Here is an 11628-nt window from a genome sequence, read left to right on the forward strand (position 1 = left end):
CATTTTTTGGTTGCAGCCGTCATTGTTGTTTGGCAGGCCCGGGCTGGGGATTCGAACCTGCCACCTTAGGTGTACGTGGCCGGCGCCTTAGCCACTTGAGCCACAGGCGCCGAGCCTGGATTGGTTCTTAAGATAAGTGTTTCTTCATATCCATGTTAGTCAGCATTTAAAAAGTTTTATTATAATTGTCAAATTGAGATAAAATTAGTAGGAATCAGGAAAATTATCTAAAGAAACTTTCTGGCAGAGAAAAACTTTTATTGATATCTTTGTTTATGGTTATTGTTTTTGGTTATTTTGATTTTAAAGTGACCAGGTTTGAGAGAATAAAAATAAATTTTATAGATGTGTTCTGTGAAGTTTAGAATATTTTCAAAGGCTATGCTGTCAGAATATTTAGACGTTTATCTGGTAGACTTAAGAGGTGACAACATTGCCTTATTTGGTTATAGGCTGTTCTTGTGGAATATGAATGTTTCTTAAATATTAGAAGTTACTGATTATGAAAGGTAAGTACTTAGGAAAGTGAAAATCTAAAGTTCTATAATAACTGGACTTTTGAGAATTTATTGAGTCTTTTAGTGCCCTGATCTAACTGTGTACTTTAACATACTTATGTTTAAAATGCCACTTGGACTAGGGGCCAGATTTTTGCCATGTACCTATAAAATTCTTCCTTAAAGTAAATTTGGTACAATGTTAAATCTAGTGAGGGATATCAAAAGGTAAAAAGACAGTTACTGCCTTCATGGGGTTTAAAATCAGAGAAGAGAACTAAGGGATAAATTAGTGAAGATTATCATAACTATAAATTATTTTTGGTTTTTCATGATTCTGTAGGATTAATCTGGAAAATATGTACTATCACCATGTTGTCTAGAAATGCATATACAGCTCCTAAAAATCCGTGTTTTTGCATTTTTAATAATAGAGTAACAGTTATGAAACTAAATTTATTATTTTAAAGAAAGTGATGAGATTGCTTTTTAGCAACAGTGAAGCAGTTGTTATGAAGCAATTTCATACTTAGAACTAAGGCCCTTAATACATTGAGTTTTAAAAACAAACTTTATTTAAAGCATAACTTTAAAATAAAATAAAATAAAATTTTATTAAGTAAAACAAAATTAACCAGTTTTAAGTATACAGTTAGTGTGCCTGGACAAATTCATATGGTTTTTTAAGTAGATGTAGAACATACTTGTCACCCTGCATTGTCACCTGGCACTCCTTTGCATTCACTCCACGCCCTTGGCCACCCTGAACTTTAAATTACTATGCAGGGTGTCCCAAAAGTTGCTTTCAGCTGCATTTACTGTATGCCTGGATATTGGTTTCTATTGCTGCGTGACAGATTACCATAAACACAGTGGCTTAAAACAATGCTTGTTTCTTATTTCATAAGTCTGTAGGTCATACATAGCATGATCTCATTCTCAAAGCCATTATAAGGCTGAAATCAAGGTGTCACTGAGACTGAGTTCTCCTCGGGAGATTCTGCAGAAGAACATCCTTCCAAGTTGTTTGAGGTTTTTGGAAAAATTCACCTCCTTAATGATGTTGTAGCATTGAGATCTCTGAGCTGGCTGGCTGTGAACTGGTAGTCACACTCAGCTCCTGAAGGCTGCCTGCCTTTGGTACCATGTGGCCCCTCCTCCTCTGTGTTGAATTTCTCTCATGCATTGAATCTCCAATTTTCCTTTTCTTAGACCGTATGGAGAAACCTGCACTTAAGGGCTCTTAAAGTTAGGCCCACTATCCAGTTAAAATGGATAATTTTACGCAAAGGTCCTCTATTTGGGACCTTAATTGCATGTGCAAATTCTTTTGCAGCTATATGTAGATTAGTTGTTTAATCAAATAACTAGAAGAAAATATGTATACAAGGGGTTTGTAATTTTGAAGGGCTAAGAATTTCTTCCAGCACTTATCATTTGTACTACATCTTCAGTAATGCTTAGTGTGTGTGTTTTTAAATTATAGCCACACTTCTTATGCTATTTGCTTATATAGTAACATCTCATTGTGGTTACATTTCTCTTACGTCTATTGATATCTTTTCATGTGTTAACATATCTTGTTGTGAAGTGTCTATTCAAGACACATCTATTTTTAATTGTGTATTCAATTGTTCTAGAGTCAATTGTTCTTTGTTTGTTGCTAAGATTATTTTTTCCACATTGAGTTACCTGGAAACCTTTGTCAAAAATTGTGTGTATGTGTTTACTTTGTTCTGTTGATCTTTGTCTGTTCTCAAAAACATTACTCTGTTGTTTCATTTCTATATAAATTTAAAAATTAGTTTATTTCTATAAAATATTCTGCTGGGATTTTGATTGTGCTTGTGTTCTATTTGTAATCAGCATGTGAAGAATTGCCACCTTAATATCTAGTCTTCTGATCTTTAAGCGAAATATGGGTGGTTGTTTTAGATTATCTCCAGTTTTTCTCAGCTATGTTTTATAGTCTTCATTGTATACTCACTACACATCTTTTATTCACTTTATTCCTAAGTATTTTGCAGTTTTGATGATTTTATGAATGGAAATTTCCTAATTTCATTGTTTCCAGAATATGGACATACATTTGATTCTTGTGTATTGGCCTTTTATCCTGTCACTTTGTTCAATTTATTCTTCTAGCTTATTTGTAGTTTCCTTAGGATTTATGTATATTCACAAGCATGTTATCTACATTCCTTTTTAATTTGTATTCCTTTTGTTTTGTCTTGCCTTACTGTACTGTATTGTTCCTGATCTTAAGGAGAAAGAATTCAGTCTTTCACCATATTGTGAATGGTGTTGACACTTTGGGGGAAGAATTTTGTAGAATTTTTATAAATTGAGAAAAATTCTTAGTTTGCTGAGTTGTTCTTGTTTTATTGTGAATAAGTGTTGACATTTGTTACATGTCTTTATTGAATCTGTTGAGATGACCACTGTGATTTTCATTTTTTTAGAGATGGTGTCCTCTGTCATCCAGACTAGAATGCTCTGAGATCATCATAGCTTAATGTACCCTCCAACTCTTAGGCCAGTGGTTGTCAACCTTCCTAATGCTGCAACCCTTTAATACAGTTCCTGTGGGTTGTGACCCACAGATTGAGAACTGCAGCCCTAGCTCAAGTCATCTCTTGCCTCAGTCTCCTGACCAAGCAGCTGGGATTACAGGTGCTTGCTACCACGCCCAGCTAATTAAAAAAATTTTTTTTTTTAAAGGCAGGGTTTCAGTATGTTGCTTAGGCTGGTCTCCAGCTCCTGGGCTGAAGAGATCCTCCTGCCTCAGCCTTCCAAAGTGGTAGAATTATAGATGTGAGCCAACCTGCCTGGCCATGATTTTGAATTCCTTTTAAATTTTTCTGGATTTCATTTGCTAAAATATTGTTCAGGATTTTTGCATTTGTGGTCATGAGGAAATACCAAACTAAATTTTCTTTTTTGCAGTGTCATTGTCTGATTTTGGTATTAGGATAATACTGCCTTCATAAAATAAATTCAGAACTAAACCTTCCCCTTCTACTTTGTGAAAGAATTTGTGTAGAGGTGGCATATTTTTGGAATTCATCTTTCTGATGAATTCTTTCTGAATTCATGTTCTGAATTCTGCATTTTCAAAGGTTACTAGCTATTTACTATGCTGTATCTTTGATTAGTGCTTGTATGGTATGTCTTTTTCTATCATTTTAGTTTTAACCTATTCATAATCTACTTTTTAAAAGAAGTTTTGTAGTTTGTGTATAGTTGTATCTTTTTAGTTAAAATTATTAGACTACTTACATTTAATTAGTATGATTCTCAAAATCAGGCGTTCTCAAACTACAGCTTGTGGGCCACATGTGGCCTGCTGGGTGTTTTTGCCACCGCTGCCTGTCCTGCTTAGCAGCCATTTTGTCCCGGGACCCGCAGTCCGGCCCTCCAATGGTCTGAGGGATAGTGAACTGGCCCCCTGTTTAAAAAGTTTGAGAACCCCTGATCAGATCAGAATGTTTATATTTAAATCTGCCATCTTGCTATTTATTCTCATTTCCTTTTTGTTTCTTTTTATCTGTTTGTATGCCTTCCTTTGGATTGAGGTGTTTTGTTTTTTGTTTTTTTTTTTCCAGACACGGTCTTGGTCTGTTGCCCAAGCTGTAGTACAGTGGCATCATCATTGCTCACTGTAGCCTCACACTCCTGGGCTTAAGTGATGCTTTTGCCTCAACCTCTTGAGTAACTAGGACTACATATGTGCACCATCCCACTGAGTGAATTTTTATATTTTTTGGTAGAAACAGGGTCTCACTCTTGCTTAGGCTGGTCAAGAACTCCTGGCCTCAAGTGACTTGCCCATCTTAGCCACCCATGGTCCTGGGATTAGAGGTGTGGGCTGGGATTTTCCATTTTTGGTTACCTGTAAAAGCATTTTGGCATTCCTAGCCTGGATTGAGTATTCTTTAATATTATTAGTCAGTATTCTCTATAGAAACAGAAACAATAGGAGATATATATGTATATAGAAAGAAATTTATTGTATGGTATTGCTTCACGTGATTGTGGAGGTTGAAAAGTCCTACTATGTTTTCTATAAACTGGAATCTAGGAGAGTGGATGGTGTAGTTTGAAGGCCTGAGAGCTTAAAGGGTTGGTATGAATTCCAGTATGAGTCTGAAGGTTTGGGAGGAATGAAAATAAATTTGATTTAATTTAATCAGGTAGTGAGCTAACTGAACTACAACCAATGAACATATGTTGCAGCCTAATTTTTGCCTTTTTCTTCTATTCAGGTGCTCAACAGATTGGATAACCAATCAGTGCTTTATTGAGTTCTTCAATTCAAAAGCTAGTATGTTCCATAAACACACCCCAAAATAATGTTTAACTGGATATCTAAGCATCCCTTGGCCCAGTCACATTGACACAAAATTAACCATCACAATAATAGTATTTTATTTTGTCTCCTTTTTTTGGAAAACAGTTTCTCTACTATACATCTTTAGTATATCACATTCTGCTTTCACATAATGATAAATGTAATGATAAATGCTTGCCGTATAATATAAGATTCTGAAAACAGTATACATCCATTTTTTTCTCTCACCCTTTGTGCTGCAGTTGTCATACATTTTATTTCTGCACTTTGTATACCCCTTAATCTGTTGTTATGTTTGTTTTATATAACCAATTATATTTTAAAGACATTTAAAAATGAGGAAAAATGGCCCTTTTTACTTACATAGTTACCATTTCTGGTGTTCTTCGTTTCTTGGTCTAGATCCTGCTTTCCGTCAGGTACAATTTTTTTTCTGCCTGAAGAGTTTCTTTAACAGTTTTTTGTAGTGAACATATGTTGCAGCCTAATTTTTTCCATTTTGGTTACCTATAAAAGTATTTTGCCTTAATGTTCACAGATATTTTTGCTGGGTATAAAAACTGACTTTGTTTTAAAAAACACTTTTGACAGATTTATTGTTTTCTGTCCTTGTATTTCTGTCAGGAAATCTATAGTCATTTTGTCATGTGTATATAGTATGTCTTTTTTTCCCTCTGATTATATTTAGGTTATTTTGTATCACGGATCATTAGCAATTTTGAGTATGTACCTTGGTGTGGGTTTTTTCATTTTTCTTCTGCATAGGGTTTATTGAGGTTGAATTTTTGAGTTTAAAGTTTTCATCAAATTTGGAAGATTTTTGGCCCTTATTTCTTTAAATGGCATATATATTAAAAATTTTATTGAGGTGAAATTTGCACAAGAAAAGTATTCATCTTAAAGTGACTAATTTAATGGCATTTAATACATTTATGTTGTGCAACCACCATCTCTATATGGTTCCAAAATGTTTATCATAACAAAAGGAAACCCCTAGCCATGAAGCAGTTGTTTATTACCACCTGGCAACTACCAATTTGCGTTCTTTTTTTTTTACTTTCTCTAGTCCTGCTTGTAGTACACCAATTTGCATTCTATTCCTGTGAATTTACCTTATCAGAATATTTCGTATAAATGGAATCATACACTGCAGCTTCTTTTACTCAGCATGATGTTTTTGAGGTTCATTTGTGTTGAAGCATCCTGAAGTTTTTTATTGGGTGTTATATATTGTGATTGTTATGTTATTGTGCTGCATTTTGTTTTATTCCTGTAAAAAGTGTTGGAATTTGTTTTGTTGTACACTTAAATTTTTTGGTATCAATTTGATCTTTATGAGGCTAACTTTCAATCTTTCTTAAGGCAGACATAGAGCAGCTTTTAATTCAGGGCTGTGATGGCCATTTCTGAGTGTTCTATCCAATTCCCTGTATAATAAGTTTTCTTTCTTCTGGCTCAAGGTGTAATGAACTTACACAAACTCTAAAAAGTTAACTCATCCTGTTATTAGTTCTTTACCTAGCTTTGGGGAGTTTCTTCTAAAACTTAGACAAAGACTAACGGGAACTTTTCTGCTGATCTCCAAAGGGATCTCTAAGATATTCTTCCCTATGTATCTAAAGTCCGTGGCCTCCTGAACTCCATATATGTTTGACTTCTCAATCCAACAACATTCTGGAGTTCTGTTTCTATTGTCTCTTTCTGTGCTGTGGCCTGGAAATTTTCTATAGGCAGTAAGCTTGGATAATCTTTGGGCTTACTTCTTCTGTTTTCTTATTTAGGCAATCACAGATCATGTCTTAAAAATGGTTGTTTTATATAATTTTTCTCATTTACTAGTTTTTTATATCAGTAGAGTAGTATATACAGTTTTTCTCCTTCATAGGCAGATGTTACTGAGTTTTAAAATCAGTATAGTAGAAGAAAAGCCTGTTGAACTTCAAGCAAGTGGATTTATTAAAGGATCTTATTATCAAGTGATCTTGCCAGTTACTTGATCATGTGGTACATTGTTTGAACTTTGCAGGCTTTGTTAGTTAAGTTTAAACATGTTTATTAGTTTTAGGATTTTTTTTCATATTTATGATTTTATAGTTTTGTTTGGTTTTCTCTTAGCTGTAAAAGCCAGTGCATTTTTGGATGTGTCTTTCATAGTATTTATCATTATTTTAGTATTTTAAACCCTGAACTGGAGCTATCAGCTAGAAATTCATTACAGAACTAACTTACTTTCATAAGTGTTGTTTTTCCTAGTTAAGTATGATATAATAATTTACAAAGTGATGTGTATTTCTTGCTTAAATATAATTATGCCTTAGGTTCAGAGATAACAAACTGGCCCACAGGCCAAATCTGAATGAAATAAATTCCTGATAAATTTAATATTCCCCTGTAGTAGCTTAAGAAGCTGGGGTGTGGAGGATAAGAGGGAAGCTCTAAAAGGCCTATTTTTACTAATGACAAAACATGATGGAGACTGAATGCGAGGCAAAATTACATTGACTTGACAAAGTTATATTATCATGTATTACTCTGGCTTCTTTTTTTTTCTTTAATTTCTCTTCTTTTCTTTTTCTTTTTTTTTTTTTTTTGAGATCGTCTTTGTCACCGTTGGTTGCTCACAGCAAACTCAAACTCTTAGGATTGAGTTATTGATCCTCTTGCCTCAGCCTCCCAACTAGCTAGGACTAGAGGTACCAGCCACCAATGCCTGGCTATTTTTAGAGAGATAGGGTCTTGCTCTTGCTCAGTCTGTTCTGGAACAACAGAGCTTAGGCATTCCACCCCGTCTTGGCCTCCCAGAGTGCTAGGATTAACAGGTGTGTCCTACTGTGCCTGGTCCTTGTTTTTTGGGTTTTTTTGTTGTTGTTTGTTAGTTTGTTTTTGATGGAAGGCAAATTATGGAGACATTCTTGCTGTAAAAGTTCAAACAATACAGTGGGGGGTGTAGGGTAGAGATGGTGGTGCTGCTTGGGAGATGAACTACAAAGATAGGAGTTTTCTTAATTAAAGGGCTTTACATGGCTTTTAAAAAATATTAATTTTTATCCTGAAGGCAGCGAGTAGTTCTTGAATTTTACAGGAATGTGAGGCCCGTTTTGGATTGGAGAGGTTACAATAACGGTTGGGAAATATAGGTTTTAAGTTTAGGAGAGAGAGGAGGTGTATTCCTTGTTGATGGAGGAACCTGTTTTGTCTGGTCCCTTGGATCTTGTGGATGCTTTTTGGTGGGAATGAGACAGATAAATAGAGATGGATAGTATTATTTACAAAGAATTAATAACATTATGTAAAGGCCACTGGGCTAGAGAAACCAGGATCTGGTTTTGAAATCCTACCTAAAACCACCACATAACCCTTTTAACCTTTACTTGGAAAACAGTAACAACAGTAACAGTAACAATCCTCATTAAAAGAAAACTCAAAATGAAAAGTTAAGTAAATAAAACACCAATATTCTCTTGACAGCCTTGCAAGAAACATTAGTGTGGAATAAAAATAAATAATAAATAAATAAATAAAAATAATAAAAGGAAAATTAAAAAAATTGAGTATGTGAGATGATAAAGCTAGAAGTCATAGTAATATTAATATCAATTAAGTAACATCAAAATAAGCAGAAACTCATTTAATTATGTCAAGCTTTATTAATGTTTGCTTTTCTTTTGTTTTTACTTTAGTATTTATTTGATATTTAGAGTGACCTAATATCTAATGGACTGATATTAGGACACTCTAAATATCAGTCCATTTTAGAAAACTGCAGTTATCTACTATAACTTACAATGAAAAGATTAGCTACTGGTAACATGTCAAGAATTGAGGATGAGTTAAACTTTTCTTAGACTTTAAGTTTATACAGTATTAAAGATACTTTTAGGAGTTTAAAAGCCAGCTATCTATACTAAATTTTTTTATGGCATTTTCAATACCTTATTAGGATATATATAAGTATACTTGAATAGTCTAATGTTAATTGTACACTTACAATTACTATTTAGTTGCTAGGCAGGACCAGGAGTAGATAAATGGAATATACAATGCTTGGTTCTCAATTTACCATTGAACTTCAGAAACTTAATTTATATTACTTCTAAATTCTGTAGACCCTTTTAAATGTTTAAGTGATTCTACCTCTGTGAGTCTGTTATACTTGTAATTTTTACTATTTTAGAATTAGAACTACTTCTGATTCCATTGCTAGTCAAATGGTGCGATCTTCTACCAGATAAGTGACCTCTCTGGGCCCAGTCCATGGGAGTTGTTAAATGTAGGCATTGGCCTAGACCTGAAATTTTTCTATCTAATAGAAAACTTTTTTCCCATGAATATACTTCACACATAGAAAATGAATTGTTTTATATTTTTAAAAACTTAGGAGTTCGGTAAATTAAGTCTATTCATGAGACGAGACTTTCCATGAAAAGAATTTAAAGTGGGTTTGAAGTGACTGGCTGTCTTATACTGGGCTCACCTTCCCGTTAGTATTTTTCTTGTTTCACAGCATATAGGAAATTTTGTTTCAGTGCAGGTAAAAATGGTAATAAGTTTTTGTTTTTTTTTTCTTTTCTTTTCTTTTCTTTTTTTTTTTTTTTTTTTGAGACGGAGCCTCAAGCTATTCCCCTGGGTAGAGTGCCATGGCATCACGCTCATAGCAACCTCCAACTCCTGGGCTCAAGCGAGTCTCCTGCCTTCACCTCCCAAGTAGCTGGGACCACAGGCGCCCGCCACAACGCCTGGCCATTTTTTGGTTGCAGCCATCATTGTTGTTTGGCAGGCCTGGGCTGGGGATTCGAACCTGCCACCTTAGGTGTATGTGGCTGGTGCCTTAGCCTCTTGAGCCAAAGGCTCCGAGCCTTTTTTTCTTTTTTTAACAGCTCACTGTAGTCTCAGGGAACTCTTCAGTTAAATAAAGATGGCAAGGAAAACTTTTTTTTCTGAATTCTACCCTGAAATTAGTTCATCAGCAAAATAAATTAGAGCATTGACAGTCTTCCTTGTGTTAAAATTGGACATGCTACATGTTTAGGGTAATATTGAAAAATATTTAAAATATGTTTTAATCAAATGTCTGCAAAACTCCTAAGTAGCAGAGCCACAAGTCAGACCAGTTTGATTCAAGACTTCTATTGTTGTAAAACTTTTCATAAGAAATGTGAATGTAATTTATAGATCTAGACAAATTATTTATGACTTATTTCCCTATGTTTTGTGACTTAAAATGTTAAGTTTAATATTTTAAAGAAATTTGTGTTTATTTTGTGACTAATTGTTGTTGTTGTTTTTTTTTTTCTCCCTCCCAGGGAAATGAGGCAAGTTATCCTTTGGAAATGTGCTCACACTGTAAGTTGAATATTCTTGTTACCAAGAGTTTCTTTTATTCTTATATCTATTTATTTATATATTTTAACATATCTATCATATACATCTAAAATATGTTTTTATTCCTATAAAACAAAGAATAAAAAGCAAAGTTAGCCCTTAACTATTCACCAGAGTAAAGACATTTTTAATAGGCTTTTTTATTATTAATATCTGCACTATGCTGTAGTTACAAATAAACCCTCAAATCTCAGTGCTTTACCTAATAGAAATTTTTCAGATTAACAGGGGTTTAAAATGGATTTGCAGGAACTGTTTTCTTTCTTTTCTTTTCTTCTTTTTGAAACAGAGTCTTACTGTGTTGCCCTGGGTAGAGTGCTGTGGCATCACAGCTCATAGTAACCTCCAACTCTTAGGCTTAAGTGATTCTCTTACCTCAGCCTCCCTAGTAGCTGGGACTACAGGTGCCCACCACAATACCCGGCTATTTTTTGGTTGTAGTTGTCGTTGTTGTTTGGCAGCACTGGGCTGGATTTGAACCTACCAGCTCCAGTGTATGTAGCTGGTGCCCTGGCTGCTTAGCTACAGGTGCTAAGCCAGGAACTGTTTTCTTTTTGGTGACTCAGGGTCCCTTGTCTGTAATGCCACCCAGCAACTGTGCGCATGGTTCCCAAGATCACTGAGGAAGGGGGAAATGCAAGGATCTGCAGGCAGTGCTGATATTAGCCTTGGCTCAGAAGTGACTTATATTACGTAATGCTCATATTCCATATTTCATGGACCAGATCTCGTCATTAACCCCACCCAACTGCCACAGGGCTGGAAAGTATAGCTTTCCATATATTTAGGGATGGGAAATGGACACAGTATCCATTAGGTATGTCTTGTTTTTTTCCAACAGATGGCATTACTCATGTTTTTGTTTTTCTAATTTTAGGGTGGGGTGAGAGTGATCCTCTATCATCTGACTGAACAGCAAACTCCCAGTATAAGCATAAGTTTGAAAAAGAAATTCATTTTTGTGTTTGATGGAATATTAAGATATTTGAAAGATTGGACGTAAATTTAGAATTTCAGTTAATTTACTTGTATTACTATTGCAGTAAGGGTTAAGAAAGACATAGGCTTTAAAAACAAAAGTATTTAGTATTTAGTATTTAAAAACAAAAGATAAGGACTTAGTGACCCTTAAGTTCTTGGTTACACTGTTCTTATACATTACATTTTTATTATTTCAATTCTATCTGCTCTACTCTTTCTCCACCCACTTCACCCTTTCTCTTCAAATCCTGATTTTTTTACATTCTCTGAGCAACTTTGTTCCCTTAAGTTGCATTCTATACTCTACTGTTATAGTATATCTCAAGGGTGGCCAACATCATTCATACCTCCTTTTGTTATACAGAAACGTAAAACTCACAAATGCACATCTCAGATTCATTTGCAGCTAGGGTTTTT

The 11628-nt window shown here is 34.6% G+C and overlaps 1 protein-coding gene across 1 annotated transcript in view; it reads left to right on the forward strand.

Annotated features, from left to right (window-relative positions):
• Positions 1-11628, forward strand: part of PPP3R1 (protein phosphatase 3 regulatory subunit B, alpha) — a 70206-nt gene that overhangs the window by 25910 nt on the left and 32668 nt on the right. Inside the window, exon 2 of the mRNA XM_012807429.1 lies at positions 10152-10191. Coding sequence (XP_012662883.1) covers positions 10152-10191 — 40 coding nt within the window. The remainder of the gene's footprint in view (positions 1-10151; positions 10192-11628) is intronic.

The sequence above is a fragment of the Otolemur garnettii genome, unplaced genomic scaffold (genome assembly GCF_000181295.1).
Source record: "Otolemur garnettii isolate 467f Iridium unplaced genomic scaffold, OtoGar3 scaffold00068, whole genome shotgun sequence".
NCBI lineage: Eukaryota > Metazoa > Chordata > Mammalia > Primates > Galagidae > Otolemur > Otolemur garnettii.